This window comes from Choristoneura fumiferana, chromosome 7 (genome assembly GCF_025370935.1).
Source record: "Choristoneura fumiferana chromosome 7, NRCan_CFum_1, whole genome shotgun sequence".
NCBI classification, from domain to species: domain Eukaryota; kingdom Metazoa; phylum Arthropoda; class Insecta; order Lepidoptera; family Tortricidae; genus Choristoneura; species Choristoneura fumiferana.
Genome location: NC_133478.1, coordinates 8,093,333 through 8,119,315, shown reverse-complemented (window position 1 = coordinate 8,119,315; position 25,983 = coordinate 8,093,333). Strand labels below are relative to the sequence as shown.

General features: G+C 37.5%; 1 protein-coding gene and 1 long non-coding RNA gene across 2 annotated transcripts in view; one reads left to right on the top strand and one right to left on the bottom strand.

The window, feature by feature from the left end:
• LOC141429647 (uncharacterized) overlaps positions 1 to 25,983 on the top strand; it is a 256,995-nt gene that overhangs the window by 57,822 nt on the left and 173,190 nt on the right. The gene's annotated exons all lie outside the window — the stretch shown is intronic.
• The window catches only part of ASPP (Ankyrin-repeat, SH3-domain, and Proline-rich-region containing Protein), a 388,674-nt gene that overhangs the window by 264,260 nt on the left and 98,431 nt on the right, over positions 1 to 25,983 (bottom strand). Inside the window, exons 3-4 of the mRNA XM_074090067.1 lie at positions 18,527 to 18,680; positions 7,932 to 8,021 (exon numbers count right to left, since the gene is read on the bottom strand). Of these exons, the coding sequence (XP_073946168.1) occupies positions 7,932 to 8,021; positions 18,527 to 18,680 (244 nt within the window). The remainder of the gene's footprint in view (positions 1 to 7,931; positions 8,022 to 18,526; positions 18,681 to 25,983) is intronic.

Here is a 25,983-nt window from a genome sequence, read left to right as displayed (position 1 = left end):
CGACGTTTAAGTTGAAACTAAGTTGGATCCGCTACGAACGAGGAACGACCGTTGATCCAGTTGATCGGTCGGTAAAGCAGTTTACTACTTTACCGACTACGTCACCGCTACAGACACGCTAGCGTATCACCCTCGCATTCTTTCATCGTAACAAAGAAAGAGATAGTGCGAGCATCTGATGTCTGTACCTGCGGAGTGGGAGAAGTCAAAACCTGCGCCTGAGCAGCAAAGCCTCTCAATACAAACGTATAGCAATAGCGACAGGTGAATAATGCGCGCTTGTGTGCGTGAAATGTTGCGAGCGTTAAAAATGTGTGCGTTCTCTTGATTGTAGTACCATAATGTATTGATAACGTGGTATTTTGTTTATCTAAGTATGTAATATGTTATCCAGCACGAAAGATTATACGAACTTAACTTGTTCTTAAAATAATCTAGGTAGGTACTCAAGTGAATTATGCAAAAAATGAAGAAGCAAATCTTTTTATTCGCTTTATAAAACTATAATTATTAAGTATCTACATACATACCTATGTACAATAATTTGAGATATTTACTCTGTACTGATACCCAACTAAGTACCTACTAACACTGTTCTCTTGTAATATAATAGGTATATAGTATAGGTCCATGGTTATGGTGTCCATGGGCGGTGGTGATTGCTTTCCATCAGGTGCCCACCTGCTCGTTTTCCCCCTTTAGTATATTTTTTTTTATAAATAATATAATTTTAATCAAGTCCATCGAAGAGACATAGTTTCATAGTTTCTGGGGATAATGTTTGATTGCCATTGTGAATGGAAGGTTCACGTGAGTAGCCTATGTGAGAGAGTAAATAGATTTTATATGCTCTAAGAAGGGTGCGTCAATTGGTGTAAAGGCCGCTATTACGGTTTATAATGGATACGTGGATTCTGCTCTGCGATATGGTATCGTGATTTGGGGTAATTCTACAGACATGATATATTTCTAATTCAGAGACGATATGCGTAAGGGCAATCTTAAGACTCAAATGTGATGATTCATGCCGAGCATATTTTATAAAACATCGCATTTGATCATCATCGCATGAAGTATTACAGTGTATAGTTACGATATCTTGGAAGTATGTTCATTTGTGCATAAATATATATTTTTTGTTTCAACAGATTGCTACAATGTCATCTAGAATAGTGCGAACACAACAAATACCTCCATGAACAATATAAACCTAAGGTTAAACTAAAATTAGCCTTAAAAAATTGTTCAATAATGTGTATAAAATTACCTGAATCACTAAATATACTTGAAAGATATAAATTTCATAAAGCGGTAAAATCTTGGTTGATAGAGAAATATTATTATGATGTAAAAGCATTTATGGAGTTTTAATAATAAATATTCTGAATATGCCTTAAATTGTTATATACCTACAAAATATTATAAATACTTATTATAAGTCTAGAACATTTAACTTCGGGGCAGATTTTTAAAAAAAATTTAGTAATAGAAAATTTAAAAATAGATCAAAACAGTTACTCATGTCTCGCGGGAACTTTATAATCTCGCGCGATAAAAGTAGCCCATGTCAGTCAGAAACAGTGTAGCTTTTTATTAATGACAAAAAATTGGTGTAGGTAAATGTAAGTAGTCACTTATTTCTAGGGAATATTTTCCCAATAAAAAAGTAGGTAGTCAAAGTAAATCGAAGACTGAAAGCTTTTTCCTTTTTGCTTTGAAGTGAAGGTTTTTTTTTTTCAATCAATCTAAAGAATATCTATCCCGCGGGAACTTTGCAATTTCCTTAGGTAAAAGAAGTCTGTTTCAATTCAATCACAGACATTGTAGCTTTCTATAGAATTGACTGATTCTTATCCCGCGGGAATTATCCTATATCGCGCACGAAGCAGCGGGCAAAAGGAACACGTTTCTAAAATCCCACCCCTGAAGATGTGAAGCAGGGGTTCAAAGTTTGTACGAATTATAATTTAGGTAGGTTGATTTTTGCATTCAAAAATTTGCACCATCTGTCTAAAACAACGTCTGTCTGTATCTGTATTTCCATAATAATCCTTCAAAAAATCAATCATAACACGAAATTTGATCGTAGAAAGTAAATCTATCCCAAAAATGTTACCCCAAATTTAACACGAGCGAAGCCGCGGGCAAAAGCTAGTCTACTATAAAAAACACCTTTTTCAGAACGAGTCGGAATCTTAATAAAACCTATATTGAAAAAGAAAGTAAAACGTAATGCCAAGTAATTTGACTCAAAGTACTCCAACACTTGTCAGCCAAGGGACATTCGGCAGCTGTCGAAGGAAAAACTAATAATCCGTCCGTAAAACGTCCCGTCCAATTTGGGAGGAGTTCCATTAATCTTGATCCTCTCATCAGTCAAGACGAATCACGCAAAAATAAAGGAGGATCGCATTGACACGGCCGGTCTTTTACAAGTCACGTGTGGCCTGTGACAAAAGACGAACGCTCTATCCATTCGATTGACTATAGTGCCCTGATAGACAGAGATAGCACACAGTCGTTTATAGGCTTTATAGCAGACAGGGTTATTATAAAGTTATGTCACTTTTTTGACGGTATTTTATGTTGACTGTACACTTGTGACATTACCACCTACTTTCACCGTTGCCATTACATATATGATGAAATGTGTCAATGACCCTGAGCATACGTCATTTATTCCAATATTTTTTGGAAACAAAACCCGGCCAAGTGCGAGTCGGACTCGAACACCAAGGATTTCGTACAAATTTGTAGGTATCTCTATATCTAATCTATGAATATCCAGCATTGGCAGAGCAAAATATTTTACGCAGTATGGCGTCATCTTTAGATGGTTAATTAACTGACGTAGACAGAAAGACATATAAAATTAAATTTTTCAGACCTATTGTTTGTTAGAGGTACGGTCAAGGAGTTTAATTCATTGGCCACCATGGAACCATGTCACAGTAAACGTCATAGTGACATCGCATTAATTAACAAGTAAAGTCGTTATGACTTTTCGTTTGAAAAGGTTCCACGGTGGGCTATGAATTAAATTCCTTGACTGTACCTAAATACCAAATTTAAAGTTTCTAGAACAACTCGAGCTACCCTATGTTTTGATTCCCCAGTAGTTCATGTGGAAACACCTTTTTAGGCTGCATTTCCATCAGAGATAAAACACTGAAATTGTTTTTGTATTGTATTGAAAAACTCTTTGTTTTATATAAAAAAACATGAAATTAACAGAAAACAGGACAATAAGATGTACAAAGGCAAACTTATCTCTAACGGAATCTCTTCCGGTTAACCTTTATGTACGTTAATTTCCATTGTGTTGTTTACAATATGTAATTGTACCGAATCAAATGAATAAATAAATAAATAGAAACGCTTCATTTAACTATGCTCGCTCCGCTCAGCAGGGCTACTACGAAACTCGAAGTTCGTATCGTACCGTCCCTCTCGCTCTCGTATTAAATAGTATAAGTGTCAGAGGGACCGCACGACAAGAACTTCGAGTTTCGTAGTAGCCCTGCAGTTGTTTCTACTAGAGCTGAGCGCTGCCACTGGTTGCCCGCAACTGTCGCGATATCGTTAGTCCTTCTAGTCTAATAGGAGGCCTGCCAAAGCTTCATCTTCCGGTTCGTGTTTCGGTTTTCCCCATGTTCTTTAAGTATGTGGCCCGCATATTCTTCAAGCTAAGGTAACACCATACCTATATTCCAGCTAATCTTGAAAATGTATGCTAATTATTTGTGCCAGTAAGTAAAATTTATGGCCCGTGATATCTCTAGCAATCAGTCACAGATTCAGTGAAAGAAATAAAACAATTGCGATCGAGTCCTACCGTTAATTGATTCCTCCCTTCTCTCTCCTATATTTCACTGAAAGTTTAATTAACAAAACAAAGCCTTGAAACCAAGGTTAATTACGCATCCACTTATCAAACCGACATTGAATTACCGCGTAAATACTTTCATAGGTCGCCTTTGTATTCCCTGTGGTACGGAAGTAAGACCCGATTCCGTTAGTAAACTGTAGATAAAATCTTTGACTATGAATAATGACATACTGTAATAAACATCTTATAATTCAAAATCGAGTTTAGTTTAAAAACGTGGGTAAGTAGTTGTGTGCCAGCATTAGTCGCGCGAGCAGAGCGGTGGCGCGCAGTGCGCGTTTTGCAGCAGCCGCCGCGGTGTGTGCTCCGGGAAGAAGGGCTACGAATGAGCCCGAAACATGTCGAGTTAAGCTCGATTTAAAAAGTAAGTTATCCGGTGTTTATTTCACTATGAAGTGAGTCTCACGGAAGTTTCATGAGTAATGACGTTTTATAAACAGTCCGGTGTTGACGTTACTACGAATATTATTTGTTTTTATTGAGCTACTGATACCACTCCACGAACTAAAAACAAATAATCGTTAAGATTTTTATTCCATTCACTCATTGCAAATATTCCTCAGTGTATTTAGGTGAAGCCGTGGACCACCACCACTGCACTAAGTAGAGCGTCGCGGATTCGAGCTATGTAGTCTTGTGAAGTTACATTTGATATTTACTATGAGCTTTATTTACGGCGAAGGAAAATGTCGTGACACACATCTACACACACTGACGAAAAAAATAGTATATGTGAAGTTCCCAATCCGCATTGGGACTGCGTGAGAACTTAAGCCCAAGCCACAATATGTTTTTTTTTTTTTATTCGACTGGATGGCAAACGAGCAAGTGTGTCTCCTGATGGTAAGAGATCACCACCGCCCATAAACATCTGCAACACCAGGGGTATTGCAGATGCGTTGCCAACCTAGAGGCCTAAGATGGGATACCTCAAGTGCCAGTAATTTCACCGGCTGTCTTACTCTCCACGCCGAAACACAAAAGTGCAAGCACTGCTGCTTCACGGCAGGATTAGCGAGTAAGATGGTGGTAGCAATCCGGGCGGACCTTGCACAAGGTCCTACCACCTGCAACGTAACGTATAGTTGTGTGTATTGTGCCAAAGCCCTCTCATTCAGTGATATTTAGATATTGCTCGCACCTTTGCGACAAAACTGTGACATCTGGTAATATAGCAACTAGCACTTACTAGCAACGGCAATGTACAGTGCGTAAAACCTGTGTTAAACTGAAAACGAGTTGAATTAAAATTTTCGATCGTTAGTCTTGACTTGAAACTACGCTGGCATAAGACAAAGAACACACTCTTACCCAAGTACGATTATAGTCAATGAAAAATCTCAACCTGAATAACAACATTACGTAGGTACAGCTTCTTCTCGCGACCAGGGCCGAAGCAAGATGATTGAAACTTTGAAGTAATTTAAGCAATATATCGTCTCAATTACCTCGGTTCCGGGTGCGAAATTATCACTGTTACGAGTATCAGATCTGCCAGTAAAAATCGTTTAAGATTAAAACATGGAAAATCTTTTTAAAAGCCGAAACAACGAGGATTTCTGTAACGGGCTAGATGGCGCTAGTACAATGAAATCCGTTTGACAACTTCGACAATGGTGTTTCGTTTGTGATTGGTTAAATAACTATAGCGGAGGTCCATATCAATAAAACTGAAGCAATTTGCTATCATAAGGTCGCGGGTGAGCAAAGCAATTGATTTAATTCATTAGGTAAATTTAGCCACTGCAACAAAACGCACGCGTTGGCGTTTAACGCGCCATATCTGTTTACTCAAAACTTAAATCGTAATAAACGACTAAATCTTACTGCTTTAAGCGATAAAAGTAGTGAAATAATCAGACGGTAATTATCAGTAGAATTTGCAAGACTAACGTCAAAAATTTATGATTGGTTTTTTGGAGTATTTTTGTATTTTTTACTTCAACTCCAAATTTGTTACTTTTACGGGTATCGGGTGCTTAAGTAGCGTAGGTAGTAGAAATAAGCAACCTGAGATATGTATGCATAGGAAAAGTTCGTGTCTAGATTCCTGTCCAGCGGTGGTGTAGGGGTTATAGCACGCAGCACGGATTGCTGAGGACCTGGGTTCGATTCCCAGCGCTGGTCTATTTTAAGATTGGTTTTTTGGAATCTTTTTGTATTTTTTTATTTCAATTCCAAATTTTTACTTTTACGGTCATCCCGTAAAACCGAAATTGAAAATACAAACTGAAATATAGATGCACAGAAAAAACAGAAAAATAAGACCATCACTGGGAATCGAACCCAGGTCCTCGGTATTCCGTACCGCGTGCTATACCGCTACACCACTGTTGGTCAACGGTACCGACACGAATTTCCCTATGCACCTCATATCTCAGCTTGTGTTTCTTACTTAGTCACTTAAGCAGCGACGCTAGCGACATCTATGCCGTAAGCCCTCAAACTTTTTCGGCATTCCTTTGGAACTAACCGCTCACCCGGACAAGAGATATCGTTTCTTAGCAATCAAATTAAGATTGTTTTTTTGGAATCTAGTCCCAGTGATGGTCTTATTTTTCTGTTTTTTCTGTGCATCTATATTTCAGTTTGTATTTTCAATTCTGGTCTATTTTTCTGGTTTTTCTGTGCATCCATGTCGACATATTATATATTATGTCAAAAAGTTTTCGCGATATTTTTGCCAGTCAAGAAACCCTCATTCTTTTATTTAATGTAATCCTAATAAAGTTAAATTGCAGTTTAACAAGAATCTAGCTTTGGGCAGAGCTGATAATTCGATTGGCAGTCGCCCGCCGACAGTTTTATGGTGTCGTCAATAGGGGTAGGAACAAATAAGCGACGCAATTACAAAGGAAGGTCGAGTTTGCAAATAAATACCTTACCTACTCCATCAACATATCGGCAGTATCTGTGACAATGTAAGGAGACGCGCGTTGAGCTTGTGGTTGGTATCCAAATTTTAATAGATAAACATTGAAGTGTTTTTTTTTTCAAATTGGCGTAGGGTTCGAGATTAGTGTTTTACAAACGGGTCCATATCGGCTCGCATAATTATTGCAAAATGTATTGTTTGTCATAACATAAGAAACCCTTTTTTTCTGTAATCAATAATTGTTCAGAATTGTTATAAAACAAACCTACAGTTTTCTATGGGACGATCATTTATAAATTTACGGTTTGAGTGGGAAAAATATTGTGACAAACAATAATTCTGAGAAACTATACATTATGACTTGCGAAAATTATGCGAACTTTGGCGCGCCCTTCACCAACACATACTACATTACAGGCCATACAATTACCATTACAGGCGACGCCTTGTAATAAGAAATAGCTCCTTTTCCTCTATCTCCTTATGCTAGTCATTTTATGGAGCGTGTAGGTACTTTAAGAATACGTACTTTTTTAATATAAAGTTAATTAGCACGCAATTTAAATACTTACCACTAAAACATCACTAGGTACTTAGTTTTTATTCGAAACGCCGCACTGGTTGACACTCTGTCCCAGCCCGGAGAATACCGACATGGAAATACCAACCCTGTTTTTCGTGTACACGCCCATAGAAGCTCCTGTCAGTTTCTATGGGCGTGTACACAAAAAACAGGGCCGGTACTTCCATGTCGGTGTTATCCGGGCCGGGAAAGAGTGTCGCCCGCCGCACTTGCTGACGTGACACCTGCCACAGATCCGCTTCTCTTTTGTGTCAAATTATTGTACGCAATAAAATACAGTTTAAAAAAATCTTATATTTATTACGACCTGGTAGTTGTAATATCGCTTCATAGCAATAAAACCAACGTCTGGATAAGTACTTTTTGTGTTTGTATTAAAATGCACGCTGCATAAAATGCGCCTTCCTATTTTCGGTATTATTTACCTATTGGCCTACGATGAAAGCTCTTTTCAAAACTCTCTCAACTATTGACCCATACAATGTATCGTTTTGCTTTGTTCTACCTAAGGTTTATATCAGTCCTCGTTATACATAGAATGATTGTATGTACGTATATTGAAAATGTTTAATTCTGCCACTTACCCGTGTCGATGTACTTGAGAACGAACTGGACGTCCGGTCCCAAGGCTGAAGCCACCTCCAGGGGCAACTCCGTGTCGCGCAACACGTGCACTGAAAATTAACACAAATTAGTTTTTGGTAAAAATTTAATTTTTAATACACAAGCTTTTTTTGCTGACTGTACTTTTTGTTGACTATACTTGTATTGTCACCCAAACAACATTTACATACCAAATTACACATGACATGTCGCACTATAAATTATTTGTACACATGTTTGAGCAAATAAATGACTAATTACTAGACCCCGGATTTCTGTTGCAATGACGTCACAATAGGGTAGTTTGGGGAGTAAATGGAACGGTGTAATTAATAAGGCTGAGTAAATGATGATGACGATGATGATGGGTGTGAAGATGTTCCCAAAGGAAGACCGGCAGATTGTTGATTTGGGACCATGGGATGTTTATTGTATTTTTTTATTTTTACCCATCTTCCCATGTTGTCACGAATAAATGATTTTCTTTCCTTCTTTCTTTAAATTAAAATTTAATACCTATATAAAAAATATATTACAAGTATGTAATTACAACAAAACTTTAGTTAAACCCGTTTTGGTTTTTGTGTCCGCTCGCTTTTTTTTAACGTAGATGTTTTTGGACGGTGTGTTGGTCTTTGGGACCGTCTTCACACTCACATCATCATCATCATCATTTACATAGCCGTATTAATTAACACCGTTCCATTTACTCCCCAACTACTCTATTGTGACGTAAATGCGACAAAAATCCGGGGTCTACTAATTACTGAAATTTCAAGTCGATGCCATTAACCGTTGAAGAGTTCCGTCCTGTGGAGATGATCCTGGCCGGACTACCAGAATGTCACTACCAGCATTATACTGTCACGCAATTTACATAAGTATCCAAATTTAAAGTCAATCCAACTACTGGAAGTTGGTCGAATTAAATTTGCAAGATTTTATTACAGACAGACAGACAGACAACGGGACAGGTGAACGTGAAACTAAATAAAAGCTTGTAAAATTAGAAAACTAGCTGTGCCCGCGACTTCATCTATGTGGCATTTGATTTGTATCAGCCAGTTATTGTTTTAACTGCCTATCAGTTTACAGAAGATACCTAGGGTAGGTACTATCAAAACTTAATGAATATTAATAGAACTTATTAAAGTACCCGAATAAAACACCGATACATACGGACAGACATACAAACAGACAGCGGACAGGACCAATGTTCAATTTTACCATCTTGACTATGATACCAAAAATAATCATAGTAATAACAGGTAAGAACGTAAAGAATACTTTTAAGTATTTTTTTTAACTATGCTGGTTTTATAGTTTTGAGGTACTTACCTATTGCTAAAAACTTTTCCTCATACATATTAAAAAATACATTTTTTTTAATAATTCAATTTATCCTCTAAAGAAAATTAATAAAAGCCTGTAAAAACGGAGATGGGCGAGTCGGACTCCCACTCAGAAAGTCGCATACAAATTAAACAACAAGCAATAAAAATTGATTTGTATTTCATGAAAAAAAATTAGAAAAATAAATTTATTTTTTGCGGATCAGTGACAGACTTTTTCTTTCACTTCTTGAAAAATTTCATAATGCTATGTCTACGAGACTTCCCTCTACATGTTTAATATCTTTCGGGCACCTAGTTAAGTACCCTATAAGTTTTGATTTCCACGAATTTAATACATTTTCAAAAAGTTAAGTCCGACTTGCAATTAACCAGTTTTTTCCTCTTAAGGAAAACAGTCCCGTAAATCTCGAATAGATTATTTCCTACTCAATTCATCGTACATGTATGCTTATTACGTTTATCTAAGCGAAACCATTCGTAAGCATAACATATCAAGTACCTTTAGGTACCGGCCGGTTAAGTCCAATATAAGAAAATAACATCAAAAGATTCAAGACGTGGCGAACTAGAAAAACATCTACCTTGTTTAAATTACACAGAAAGGACTTTATATCGGGCAAATGAAAACAAGCGTATTCCATTCGCTATTGAAGAAAATTATCTGGTTCAGAAACGTGAAAGAATAATAACCGGGAATTTTTCCAACATCTGAATTGAGCTCATTATGCCACAAGGGAAGCAGCCCTGTTCACAAACAGATATCCCGTCTCATTGTTTGATTAAAAACGACGATCATCAACGAAAACGGCAAGGAAAAGTTAAAAGAGGCGACGAAAAAACACCGCGCATTATTATCGCAAACGCATTGGCCTCTCGCTGAGAAATATCAACGCCATATCCTGTAACCCATAATTAATGGCGTGGTTACTTTAATTGCTGTTATAAAAACAATATTTAATTGGCACGGCCGTTTGCTGTCATAAAATGCATGTCCCTGGATCAGTAGTATCGGTTAAAATATGATTATTGGATCTTAAATCTTACTAACAACATGAACGCAAAAATGTGTTACTGTTTCTTGCCAAAACGGCTGGACATATTTGGGATAAATATGGTATGAGGTACGCGGATCTCTGGAATAACATAATTTAAACTACTTTTTATCCCAGTATTCCACAGAATCGCGATTTGTGGACGTAAAAGCTCGAAATCTCAACCGCTAAATCTGGAGATATCAAAGTTTACACCAAGTGTTTCATATGCACCGTACAAAGGTAGGTAAATATAATGATCACTAAAAATATAATAATGGTCATTTTAGAGTATTTCTATGGGAATTTAACGAAATCACGGAATTTCAATTCTACTGATTCATAAACGTTAACGCGAGAGAAATCGTGGGTAAAGGCTAGTATTATTCAAACTATAAAGATCGCGAACGGAACGGATATTTTAAAGGATTTTGCAACTTAAAATATCATGCTACAGATTTCTGTATTTCCAATATTGGCCGACACGAACACTCGTGGATACGTGTTGTTGCAACTAAACGTAACGAGTGAATATTTCCGTAGCTTCTTGATTTGAGTTCTGAACGATATTCGTTATATTGATATCGACAAATCAAAATGATTAAATATCAATTCCTAATAGAAGATGTTCAATAACAGCCAATCTGACCTTGAATAGCCCTAAATTGAACTTATCCTGAAAAAAAAAATTACGGAACAAGCGATTTCCATTCCTTTAGCACTCCGCGTTGTTATAAAATATCAATACATTAATTTACGCTTCACTGGCAAATCATAGCACCACATTCTTAGATTTAATGTTTCGACCAACCTTTCATCGGCATTGTTCTAAGGCAATGCATCGGATGCATCAAACCAAGTCGATTGTCTTCGCCAAAGTTACGAGACACTAAATTGAAGGGATATGGGCGCACCCATGCGCACGCAAGCTGTCTATGAAATTAATTCTAACCATAAATTCATATCAGTGTACCGCGAATACGTCGATGGTTTATTATTTTGATATCCAATAGTAGGTATGCGATTTAATGAACATGATTTCGCTGCCCGCGAAGAATAAAATGCGTTAGGTACCTACCTAATTGCTATTTCATCTTGGTTTCAGTGTTAGGTACGTACCTACTCTATATTTAAAATCAGTAAATGCCAACACAGCTATACACCTACTATCTCTATTTTTTTCACATCACGTCACATTAACGATTTTGCACTCGAACCCTGTTTCTTTCTTATCAATATTCTAGTTAGTTATTTCAAAGGTTTCCAAGATTATAAATATTTTTTCACATACGCCTGCAAAAAACATACGCGCAATAATTACCTGAGCATGCGGCGAGGGATTACATTGTGAAAAGGAGCTTTACCCAACACCACGATTTTCTCATCGCGCTATCAAGTCGTAAATCAAAAATAGCCACTAATTACTACCAAGCCAACAAAAGTTAAAATTAAAATACAAGAGAAATGCAACCAGCGTGAAAGTATGACAACGAGCTGTTGTTATTACTTCCCATACTTTATTTCCACCCTTTCTTTGTCGCGTGGTTATCATGGCAGAATTCGTGAGTACTGAGTTCATTAGGCCAAATTATAGTGTTCCGCAGCAATTTGCGATTGCATGTTGTTGACTGATAAGTCCAAGTTGATGAGCAAAAACATTAACGGCCTTTGTTCCCGTGGGTGTTCTGCCTTTTGTATGAAATTAGAATTATGTCACAAGGCACACCTAAATCATTGGGTACAAAGCATTTTTCTGCGTACATATACTTAGGTATTAGACAGGTAATATGTGGGTCTGACGGTTTTTTATGACTGACTGTGATTTAGGGAAATAAAGTTTGCTGAACAGAATTTGTATTTTTGTCGTCGATATTATTGCTTTTCACATGGAATGTAGGCAGGTGTATAGTCAGAATCAAAAGAAGCTAGCTGCATAGCTTTATTTGCTTTATATATAGCTACGACAAAAATAAATGAGCTAACGAACCAAATTAAAAAAAATATCTGGCTGTACTTAGTTGTTTTATACAAATAATTCTTTCACAGAAATAGAGTGTCAGCATTATTTTGCTCGTCTACATACATACTTAGGTTACATTACAAAGATAAAAATACTTAGGTTCTGTTCATAATAATAGAACCAAACCACATCGTACTACGTTCACATTCGATATTTGTCTTAGCATAGACAGTACTCGTATAAAATTTAACTTAAAACACGACTGCAGGAACGCAAATCTTTTTACAGCCGTGTGTTACTTTTGTAAAACATCTATTTATTGCTCTCCTAAACGGGAATGGACTTAGTACTATATATCCTCAAATGTGCCCATAAACGACTACAATGTCGTTTAATGCGTCCAGAGATGGGTGTTAGTAAGTATTACCATTCGCTAGCTAACATACTTACTTATCGGTAGTGCATTCCAGAAGCCACAACCCTTGCATAACTGGAGTGTTTAATGGGGTAGGGAAATTAGCAAAAACGTTAATAACTCGTTAAGTATGTTACCACCTGCACCGACGTGCGTTAAAGTTTTATTAGGTTGCTTGTGCTTGTCATCATGTTTCTCGAAGGTTAAGGTTGTAGCATAACTTTTCTTCTTCTCTTTTTAGTAGGTACCTATCTTAATTGGAGGTAAAATGGACTAAAGACTCCTTGGTCATGATCAGTTTGCTTCTCAAAGACCATTCGCTATGGTGCTCTTTTAGAGACATATACGCGTATGTAATTTAGGTACTATTTTTTTTTATTATGAGAGCTACGAATAATAATTATTATTCGTAGTATGAGAGGGAGGCAAACGATTGCTCATTGCGGGTCATGTGATAGGAAAGTATCACCACCGTCCATGAGTATCAACTACTAAAGGAGAGTCATTGGACATTTGCCGGCCTTTTAAAAAAGTATTTATTTGTTACTAGCTTTTGCCCGCGGCTTCGCCCGCGTGGAATTCGGTTATCGCGCGATATTCCCTCAGGAACCGTGCATTTTTCCGGGATAAAAAGTAGCCTATGTCACTCTCTGGCCCATAAACTATCTCTATGCCAAAAATCACGTCGAAACGGAGCGACGGATGGACAAACATACACACTTTCGCATTTATAAGTATGGAAGTATGAATTTGTTGTTATTTGCTTACCTACTATTTGTGGTGTACAATAAAGAGTCATTGTATTGTATTCTACATGTTGTAATTTTGTCTGGGTGATGACGATAATGTTGACATTTTAAATTAGCAATCAATCTATCATGATATAACTAAAGCAGATTTAGTCATTGCATTGCAGAATAGCCAGTCAACCAAAAGGTGGCCGTTATATCATAGTCGACTAAAAATGTTTTTGGTAAGATCAAAACAAGAAGCAACATAAACTAAAAAGAAAAGTTAACTTTCTTGATGCATATCGAAAATACAAACTGAAACATAGATGCACAGACAAACCAGAAACAGAGACCAGCGCTGGGAATCGAACCCAGGTCCTCAGCATTCCGTGCTGCGTGCTTTACCGCTACACCACCACTGGACAGGCGTACAGGCACGAATTTCTCCTATGCACCACATATCTCAGCTTGTTTGTTTCTTATTTAGTCACCTAAGCAGCGACATCTATGCTTTAGCCCTCATCGAGAAACTTTCAGCACTCCATTAGAACTAACCGCTCACCCGGACAAGAGATATCGCTATTAAGCAATCAAATTAAGATTGGTTTTTGGAGTCTTTTGTATTTTTATTTCAACTCCAAATTTTATTACTTTTACGGTCATCTCGTAAAATCCATATCGAAAATGAAAACTGACACATACTTAGATGCACAAAAAAACCACTTTCTTTCTTTTTTTCTTTTTCTGGTTTTTCTGTGCATTTATGTTTCAGTTTGTATTTTCGATATCCATGGATTTTACGGGATGACCGTAAAAGTAACAAAATTTGGAGTTGAAACAAAAAAATACAAAAAGTCTCCAAAAACCAATCTAATTTTTCTTGATGTTGCTTACGCAAGAAACACGACAGTAAGCTGGCAAGGCCCCCCAAAAACCACCCTCGTAACCAATCTATTTCTGCCGATGATTTCTGCATATAAAAGTCATATAAATAGAGGAAACTGTCAGGTCAACAAAATCACAAGTGTTTAAAGAGTCGCATAACAATGAGCTGACCCTTACACCATGGTTGTCGGGTCTTGACAGATGTAAATATTTATGAGTCTCCCCCTTGCGAAATGGAGGAAGTTGCGATACCATCGAAGCAGTAACTTTTACTGCCGAAACAGGGCTACGGGTTTTCGCAACGGCAAAAAGTTGAATTGTTTAATGAAGTCGGCATCGAAAGTAAATCTTAGTGGTTATTTTATACGCTTGGACTGCTTGGCTGCGGTGTGTTTACGATAAACCGATATGGGTTAATGCGACGTTTTAAAAGTTTTTTTATTGCTATTGAGTAATGTCGCTGCCTGAGTGATTTCAGTACACTAGGTACAGTCTATTTGTTAATCATCATCATCAGACTATAGCAGTCCACTGCTGTACATATAGGACTCCCTCAAAGAGCGCCGTTGCGCCCGGTCCTCGGCTAGACGCATCCAGCTTCTACCAGCAGCTGAGCAGCCTTTCGCAGATCGTCACTCCACCTGGCCGGAGGATTTGTTTAGGTAAATAAAACGTAAAATAAATTTAACTTCGTGGTAAAAATAATTATTTCAGTGTTCCTCTCAAATAACTTAAGTGTTCTACTTTTTGAAATAATGGATACAATCATTCGAAATAACAAAAAAAAAACGAAAGACGGCGCAGGCCTTAAAACAAACCTAAGATAAATCTAACTAAACAAACTAACCTACGAGTAAGACACGACGACGCTGCTCTACTGTAATTGATAATTCTTACTTCAGAATCAGCACATCATAGAACAATTGAAATATTTTGGACGTAAAAGTGTTTAGTTCTACATTTTGCCAATTAATTAAAAGCATAAATGGAGTAGGACCGGTACTTGTCACGAATAATGAAGTTGATGTAACTTTTACAACGCAACCGTCCCAATTTTTTAATATCGTTTTTAAATCAACACGCTCCGGGCTAAGGAGTCAGGGTTGCCAGTGAAAGTGGCATTTCGGACATATCTTTCCCACGAGTCGTCAGGACGCAATTAAGGCGGCGTCTTGGCTTTTTGCATCAGCCGTGCATTATGCCGACACGGCCTGTGCCGACTTATGTTATAGCGTCGGCTTAACAGCTTTCATCTCTCTCGCCATTTAGACAAAGTTATAGGACGTATGCAAAAACAAATGACAGTTGATAAAGCTTGCAGTCACTGATCTTTTGCTTTTGAAATGGGGTGTGACCTACCTACGTCTTCTACCTACTGCGTTCTCGTATTTTTTTTTGCATTACGTCATGAACTGAATGACAAATTGTACTCGAGTGTGACTTGTACTAGAGTGCCCTGATACTTTAGATACGGTAGACAACTCGGAACAAAAAAAATCTACCAGAAAGCAACATCAAAAAGCGGCTAGTGCGGTAAGGGCAAATGTAATACTTACCTATGTGAGTGAGTGGTGAAAATTTAGGCAACTACGTGTAGCTGGGAAACGAGATGTTATGAGTTACCCTACTGATATACCTAGGTACATTTTCAGTACTGACTAATTAATGTCAATAAAGTTACTAACAAAATAATTCAAAGTTTGTTTGATTAATATCAAGTTAAACTCCTTGAGATAAATCACCGCATCCGTTGATTATACCGTTAGGTACCTACAGTCGGTGTCCTCACATACTTATTAGTATCTACTATTGTATGCAACTAGTATGAAAAAAAATGCCTTTATCTGATGAGATGAAGCGTTAACTGATGAGTTAACTATGTAATTGGCAGCACATTCGTGTTTTTCTCATTCTTCAAGTTGCTTCGTCTCCAGAAGCCGCTTTTACGCTGCGGCATTAAAAAAATGACTTAAATTGATTCTGCCAGTATAAACTCCGCCTTCACTACAGCTAAGGATTATCATCAATTCACCACGCTACGACAAAACCGCTCTCTAACGGTGAGCGCGAAATGCTAAAGAAGGAAATAATAATCCATGATATGCTGTTATTTGTGACGATACTTGACTGTAATGTATATTATTAAACTTAAGTTTTCAATTTTCAATTATCTATCGGTTGGTAATATTTATGAATTTCATCGACTAAATTGACGGACTAGACGCCGTACCGCCGCAGGGATTTTAAGTATGCAAATCATCTAAATTGTTACTTTCGGTACGTGCTTTTTAAGTGTTGGAAGAAGGATAATTTGGCATTTCTAATATTGGTAGTATAAATAAGATTAGTAATGAATGTGCTGGAAGGAATCTACAACAGACTCGAAGTTTAAGCCAAGTGTGTAGTGTTGCAGTGTGCGTTGATAACTTTTTTTCACGAGCCTAAATTATTAGGTATAACTAGTTAGTAGGAGTTTCTTCTGTGGGTTCACTCATTATTTACTATGAATTTTACTGTCGTATTAATTTGATTATTTTCTATATCTTTACTCATTTCATCAAGCAATAGTCTGTCGTTAAAATAGGGTAAGTACTAAGTATTTGATATTTCAACTCAGCCTTTGGACTTATGTGCACTTTTCATCAGAAGAGATTAGATAGGAGACAATCGCTGTTCAGTTGTCGCAAAAATAAAAACCTCTACCTCAACAGCCGCACAACAGGTCTTAACAACCGCACAAACAAATTAAACGGGCAAAGAAATTATTCTCTAATGGCCCTTTTTCCATTTTAGATGCGGCACGATTTAATTCAATTAAAACTATATAGTTACCTAATTAATTTCAAAAAATATGTTCGGATTGTTAATCACATCTAAATGATACAAATTCACTGTCTTCCATTCTTTATATATCCTGTACAGTAAAACATTAAATATACTACAAATCAAGTGAATAGATAGGTACTATTTTGCTATCGTATTTTGTCGGATAAGTTCGTAGTCTTGCTTTCTCAATTACCTTCAGTAAACTTCTCTAAGTTAGTTGAGATAGCAAGATAAATACGATCATTTTCGACAATATACGATGGCAAAGCATTATTCACTACATACATATGTAGTATAATCCAATATGGTGACGTCAAATAGAAGGGCTTACCATCACGACTTGTGATCTACGCATGTGGGAACACGCGAATTGGACAGTTACAAAGAATCCCAGTCGTCTCGGGTTAGAGGCCCATCAAGTACTGCTAAGGTGAATTAAAGTGACATATCTCTGTAACGGATCGAGCTTTTTGTCCTCCCCGCGTTCGCTGTCGGTACATCACTGGATGCCACACAGTTACCTAACAGGATGTTGACATCTTTTCTTTAAGGGTGTTTGTCTATCTATGTTGAAAAAATACTGTCGATGTTTTTTTTTATTGGACGAAAATGTTTAGGATACGGCACTTTCTTGTTTTTGCTAAGATAATTATATACGTATAAAAATAGAATTTGTCTTTCACGACAAGGGAGAACGTAAATATAGTATACTTAGTATGAAAGTTAACAAAACCGCTTGCTTTTCATGCAATACATTTGCATTAAAAGTGACCCATTTCATTGCTATGTAGTTACTGTATTTCTAAAGAAACGTCTTTGTGTTGTAGATGTTAAGCAAGATATTTTATCAGATGTGTAGTTGATGTCCTTTTAATTATTCAAGACAATATTTTGTCGCAAATTGATCAAAATCTCATAGCCATAGCTTTTGTTTCTCGAAACCGAACCGAACGGTCCATATTTAGATTTACCTATATACAAGTAGGTATATATAGTACATATAAGAATAAGAATAAGAATAAATTTATTTATAATTCAACATTGAAAATATTCGCACAGTGAGATATCCGGTGGACCCCGAACTAGGCAGGAGCCTGTATCTCGGGGCCCTATAAGAGTGTGTATAACAGATTAGGTACATAAACATTTATCAAGTGACATGTTACTAAAAATAGTCAAAAATGTGTGTGTATATACACTGTGGAACTATCTAAATAAGGCACGTGCCTGCACGCGGGTGCACGCTGAGCAACAGACAAGGCTCTTTACCCGGTTTTCGGCAGGAGTCGAGCACGTCGCGACACATGACAGGTGGTCTGCGGCATCATGGGCACGTGCCTCGCCGTCTGTTCTTGAAGTTGTTATGTTCTTACCTCCGTGTTGCGGGTGCACGCTGAGCAGGAGACAGGGCTCGTCACCCGGCTCTCGGCAGCAGTCGAGCACGTCGCGACACGTGGTCTGCGGCGTCACGGGCACGTGGGTCGGAGCCCAGCCCGCACCGCTCTCGCACCACACTCGGACTATCATCTGAAATGAGAAAATATGGGTCAGAAAACTTGGGCTGATCAAGTTGCTGTGGGCTATCAGCATCAATCTCATTGAGACCAGAGGTGTCTTAGGAATGTTATGTGTAGTATGGAGCTATGGAGTCGTAGCTCACTGGTCAACGACGGCAAAAACTATCGCCGAAGCTACAACTAATTCATAAAGGCTCTTCAAAATCAATTTGCATTTCACGAAGTATACATATATTATTTAATGTTCAAAAACATGACTGCCCCGTACCAGAGATTTTTAACCGTACTTTTTTCATGTCTACCTATTATCTCAGAGAACTTCGTCATTTATGAATTGATTTGGAAAATTCTTTTTTTTTGTTTCGAAATGTGTCTATACTTTCCTATTTCATCTCATTTTAATTTGAGGAAAAAATACCACCCTAAGGAAGTCCTTTTTTTGTTAAAGCCAACCAATTTGATTTCTAGGCCACCACAGAACCGTGTCCTAATGAGATTTTACGTCATTCGATGAACAATGATAAATAAAACAAGTCACTATGATAAGGTTCTATGGTGGCACAGGTATCAAATTGCTCGACTGTACCTACCAGGGAAATAAATATTCAAATTCACCCTTTAGCACGCGATTCATAATAGATTAGTTTGTGCCCGCTGGAATTCAAAGATGATCAATCAACGACAATGCGCTGCCACAAATATGCTCATAAATCCCTTGGGACCCTAATAATAATACAGATACATTGTCAATAGACCCGTGCTCACCCTGGGACCCATCGATGGGGACATCTTCCTCAATTTGAATTTTAGATCCCAAATTGTTATTGCACGAGTCGGTAATCCCCGACACCTCCATTTTGCGCCGAATTTCCACGTGAGTAAATTATGATTCATGAAAGGAAACGAAAATATACTTAGTTAATGCGTTTCTCTGTAAAACGTTCGAAGAAAATATGTGATAGAAAACTTTGAGCGATTCTACTTACAAAGATTTTATCCAAGCAATATATTAAAGACTAACCGAGCGCCAAGAAGAATAAAAACCTGTCTTTTTGTTTCTAGAAAATTTTACAAGTGTTATCTTTCAGTACAAACTGCGATGTGCTTTTACTCGTCTTAAATATACCGGACAAATACCAGCCGGTGTAAACAAACATTGAAAATAATAAGAAAGAAATATTCACAAACAAAGTCATGTTAGTTCATAACAGGTTCGGATTCCGTTGGTGCAGTTGACGCGATAATTTGCGGGATTCTTAAATAATGAGTGCAAATCACACGTTCACTTTCCGTGTACAAAGGTGATTACAGATCTCATGAGAGCCCATTGGATCAGCACGGGAAGCACAACGCATGGTGCTATGGAAAATCCAGTAAGTGAGAGCTGATCCATTAGGAGCTATTAAGCTGTCGAGTGGCAACCACAAACTAAAAGACGATACGACTGGCAGACCATCTACAAAACAGGTTAAAGAAAGTGACAGCTTATAAATAGAAAAAGTAAGAACATGCAGTTACCGTTTGTCAGCATATTATTGAGAATGCATTTTTATATATATATTTTTTTATATGAACAAGTGTTACAAGTGAGTGGAAAATTACGAGCCACTATTGAAAACCCTTTAGGGGTTTATGTAATAGCTGGCGAGACATCGCGTTTCAATCCGCGTACAAACTTAAGCTATAGGTACATAAGATCAAACCTGGTTATCACAGGCTAGGAGTATTTTTTAAAAGTTCGTTTACACTGTTTGGAGTCAGTGGCAGCACTTAAAAATCTTTTGGAAGGGTATATTCAGTATTTTAGGGATTAGATAACAGCTCGTTCTCTTTCGATAGATATTATTCGTATTAGGCCAATCATATGCTGGCAAATTCTCCAATCGGCACAGTTTACTTGGACGAAATTTTTGCTCCAAGGTGTTTATCACTTCGCATTCCTCAGTTGAAATGGATATATTAAACTTGTTAAAAACGTTGATTACTTTACAATGATTAAAAAAGCCACATTAATCATCTTCATAACGAAGCCCTAACAAATACTCCTCTCAACACTTACGCCAGAGAAGCGACAGCCAGGTAGAACTGGCGTAGAATTGTTCGACGTGCTACGTGACCACGACTGCTCTGCCAAGAGTATCCGACAAAGAAGAAGAAGAACGAAGCTTTAGTTGATTAGGTAAAATTATCTTAGTAATACAAGCTGCAATTGATATATCCGTTCGTATATGAAATTAAACGTAATAATAATAATATCTTGTGACAAATTACACCAATTCATCTGGCCTCAAACTAAGCAAAGATTATGCTAGACAACGGATAGACATATTTGCACATACATATATAGATAAAATATATAAGTACAAACATTCGTATTCATCATGCAAATATTTGCCCGTCACGTGCATCACGGGGATCGAACCCGCAACCGCTAGCATCAGTCAGGGTCACTAACAACTTAGCTATCCGGTCGTCGAATATGGAAGACTTTATTTTTACTTAGTTAATAATTAATTACTGTAAGGGCTGTTTCACCATCCATTGATTAGTGTTAACTGACGGTTAAATGTGATGCCGTCTCCGTCTATTCGAACAAAACAAATAGTGACAGCATCACATTTAACCGTCAGTTAACACTAATCCATGGATGGTGAAACAGCCCCTAAATGTTAATGATGGCTAAGGACGTGGTTTCAAAATAGCACAAGATTACTGTTTCATGATGCTGCCTGCACGGTTAGGATAGCATGGTTCCCTGTATGATAAGTATGAATAAACAAAGACGCATTTTGCGCAATTATTATGGGATAGGAAGTTCTACAACGGGGGACGAAACCGCTGGCGCAAACTAGTTGGAAATAAGAGAAAAAATTACAGAGATATTTTATTTTACTTGAGGATGACTATTATAACTTGTCGTATTACCAATGAGTGAACCGACCAGTTTTTGTTTTATCTGTGGTCACTTCCACACTTCTAGTGAACTTAGTTTATTACAGCTGTAGCTTCTGAAGTTAAGAGATATCATTAAATTTATAACTTTTCTTCAACGTTTTACCGTAGCAATTCTAAAAATTAAAATTTTAAATTCATTTTAGCGTGCCCTATCCACGACACAATCAAATATGTGTGCTTGACCCGGCCATATTTCAGAAGCTATGTATGATACGGTACTATGAAACGGTGCCACGTGCGAGTCATACTCGTGTGTTCCGTTCAAACTACAAAAAATATATTTGTTCATGTTTTGCCAACCCGATATAAAAACAAGTTACTCTAATTTTTGTCCTTTTAACTGCACAACTGAAGAAAAAAAAATGAGAATATGTATAGTGGTGACTAACTGACAAAGACAAGACGCACAGAACCGACATCGAAGTGATCCTATAAGGATTCAGTTTATTACTTTAATGCTACGGAACCCTAAAAACGAATGTGGCACTGACGTATGATACGCTGTGTAACCTACGATAATTAGGTTAAGTTATGGCAAACTAAAAAAAAGACCGTGCAAAAGCAAGTACCTTATGCTGCTTCTAAAGAAAGTGTTTCACACACATGCGAATTAACACCATAACGCAAGAATGATTTCACGAATTTCACCATTTCCAGCCCCTTTAACGCAAGTTAACACTGTTCATCCAGCTCTACGGTTCTCATGTGAATCGATGTGAAAATAAAATTGACTGCTAATTGGCAGAAACAGAAAGCGAAGCGAGAGATTTTTAGCAACAATTTTACTCAAATTATTTGCCGACATATCAGTCAGCCATACTGTATTCGGCTTCCATTATTCCACTAATTGTCTACGTTTGTATTGTATTAAGTATTCGTGTGCAATGACTTTTCAAAAAGGCCCATTGTCTCTGCCGCGCGATATTACGCAAGCGGTCGTTACCGCCACCCTAATTACTAAGAATTGAATAATACCCCTTTATATTTATAGGATGAAGGAAACGTGTTCAAAGGTGGTATATGAAAAAAAGGGGTAAAAACAGTCGCGCGTGAATAGCGGCCTGCGGCTTCCGCTGCCCTTTCAACCGGTTTAACCTTTGTTTCTTTTTTAAAATAAATAAATTCGTATAATGGCCAGTCCAAGGGATCAACTGTGCCGAGAGATTAAAATAAACCTATGCTACGTACGTGCGGAAGCTACGTGATTTTATTTTTTGGAAAAACTTTTAGCCAGTGTTGTTTGTGTCATTAAAAGAGTGGATTTAATACTGTGTGTTTTAAATGTATCATTATTACACAACAAAACCGGCCAAGAGCGTGTCGGACACGCCCAAAATAGGGTTCCGCAGCCATTAAGAAAAAAATAAGTAATATTTTTCTAAGGATTTCTTATTTTATACGGAATCTTCCAAGTTTAGGTATATTTGATACCTTAGGCTGCTATTTACTCATAAACTACTAATAATTCTCAAGCAAACTTAGCCGTTATAGTTTTCCTTGAAAGTTTGATATACTTGTACTACCTACCATCCTGAATTTTTTCCACCCACCGCTTTAGAAAACCCAATTTTAATGAAAATTTGCACTTTAAAGTTGAATATTTCGCAAACAAATCACTGAATCGAAAAATCGTCTCAGCAAACCCCTAATGGTTTTAAAAGAACTATCACCCCCACTTTACGTCTATGGAAGGTACTTACCCAAAAAAAAATTTTAAAAATGTTTAATTGTACCATTTTGTCGGCATAGTTTACCTATATATCCGTGAAAAATTGCAGCTTTCTAGCATTGACAATCCCTGAGCAAAGCCGCGGACGGACGGACGGACAGACAGACAGACAGACATGGCGAAACTATAAGGGTTCCGTTTTTGCCATTTTGGCTCCGGAACCCTAAAAAGGGTGAAAAGTGAGAATCTTTTTACAATTTTAAGGGCAAAAACAGAGCAGAGTAACGGTATATCGCGTTAATCCTGTTTTTTCACTCTCCCGCATCACACGAATGCAAATAGGGCGCGGGGATCATAAAATGCGTCGCGAGACGAATGTTCACGAGCGCTGCCTTGCGATGCGATTTACGCATCCTAGCCTACCGCGATACGTACGATACGGCTAAAGATATTGAAATACCATGGAGATAGGCACAACTCTAGAAGCTCTAGTAGCCAAGACGCTAGCTATAGAAGATGTTACTTTGGGCGTACCAAAGTCTAGCAAACATCAATTAGGTACCAAAAAAATCTTTGATTAAGGGGCTGTTTCACCATCCATTGATTAGCGTTAACCGGCGGTTAAATGTGATGCCGTCTCCGTCTATTCGAACAAAACAAATAGAGACGGCATCACACCTAACCGCCAGTTAACACTAATCAATGGATGGTGAAACAGCCCCTAAATAAAACAAAATAGGTAACAGATATTTCAGAACCTTAACCGCTGCGGATTGCTTGAATTTTATAAGGCCCTACAGTTTACCCGCGGCTTCGCACGCGTAAACTATTTGATCTGGTAGTTACAATTGAAATTCCGGGATTTTACAAAATTCCCATGGGAAATCCCAAAATTTATATCGTAATCTTCATTGAGGTGTTGTGTTAAGAACAACTATCCCGTGAGAATATTGGAATATAAGTAGCCTATGTGTTATTTCAGACATCCAGCTATCTACATACCAAATTTCATGACTCTAAGCCCAGCGGTTGTTATTTCCAGATTTTATCCCTATCCTGTGGGAAGATCGGGATAAAAAGTAGCCTTTGTGTTATTTCAGATGTCTAGCTATCTACGTACCAAGTTTCATCCAAATCCGTCCAGCCATTTTAGCGTGAAGGAGTAACAAACATACACACACACACACACACACACAAACTTTTATATTATAGATTGGTTATTACCTATGATACTTGAGAAATAAACAAATAATGCTCCTTGACGCTTTACAGCATCCATCAATATGACATTATCAAATAGAATCGCAGTATTATAAGACCCTCGATACATTTCATGTATTTTACTCACGAACGACTGCAACAAGCGTCTGTTAAGAATATTAACAAGATCCTGTTCCAGTGCTATACATCAATGTTTACTAACGCAATCAGCGTCATCTGCGGTCGACCGTCCGTCTGTCACATGCACAGAACTAACAACAAGAGGCATAGAAACGTCATCGTGTGTATTGCATTGCCTATCAATAATTTATTGAATCAGGCGTTAAGTAGGTACTTTGCGGAGATTCTGAAACATCTGGTAGTTTAACGTTTCCATTTTTTTACGTATTTAATTTCTGTTGAAATGGGGTTAATAAAAATTGTAAATCCAGCGGAAAATACATTCGCTGTACACTTAGAAGGGATATAGGTAAATTTAATTAATTACAGTGTACACAGTACCCATTTCCTTCTCAGCATTGTTTCACTTGTTTAATACCATGTTAGTTGTTATACAAGTTGTATCATTTTAATTTACGACATTCTTTGCGTTGTTATTTTAAGCTCGCATGGCCCCACGTAACAATACGTTGTTAAAAGTTTAGAGAAGATAAGTGTACTCTGATGTTTTCGCGATTAAGTATTATCTTCCGGCCGAATTGTACAAAGGTTAGTGGCCCAGAATAGGGTTCTATCTATTTCCGAAAGGGGCATATATAAGTGGAGTATCCCCTTACAAATTAGTTCCCATCGGGTTGTCTATATTTTTTTCGTGACATCAGTGATGACAAGTATGGCATCGCTTGTGTAAATTATCTGCAAGGTGTTTCATCCGTAGATATATACTTAACTCACGCTTGTCTCATGCTCCAAGTTGCCTGACAAAAATATTCATTACTTACCCCTGGAGATATGTACTTATAGGACTACAGAAACTTTGCCATAAGTATTTGTCATAAGTCACTGGCATCACTGCAATAACGTCACGATTTCTGCCTAGTGTCTCTGTTACGATTAGATATACCGTTCAAACATTTAATTGTTCGTGTAGGTACGACAAATTAAAAGCAACTTCACAATCGCGGAACCTCATAAGATCAATTTACTAATAATATTCAACAGTAAAGATTTCATATTTTATTACTCGACCCACAACTTTATTGAGACCTGAATATTGGCTGGCAACAACGATCGTTGCTGTGTAACCGCTTCTTTTATTACAATGGCTGTAACCCGGCACAGCATATTCGTAGCTTTAACAGCTGTCTACCTCGCAGATGTCGGAAGCAATTGGAAAGCTGGATTCATGGTAGGTAAGTCATCCACGATGACGCGTGCCGTGGTTCTTAATACAATGCCCTTAATGTCTTATTTTGACAAAATCACGCGTCTTCGTGGATGGCACTAGGTAAACTAACCTACCGATGCA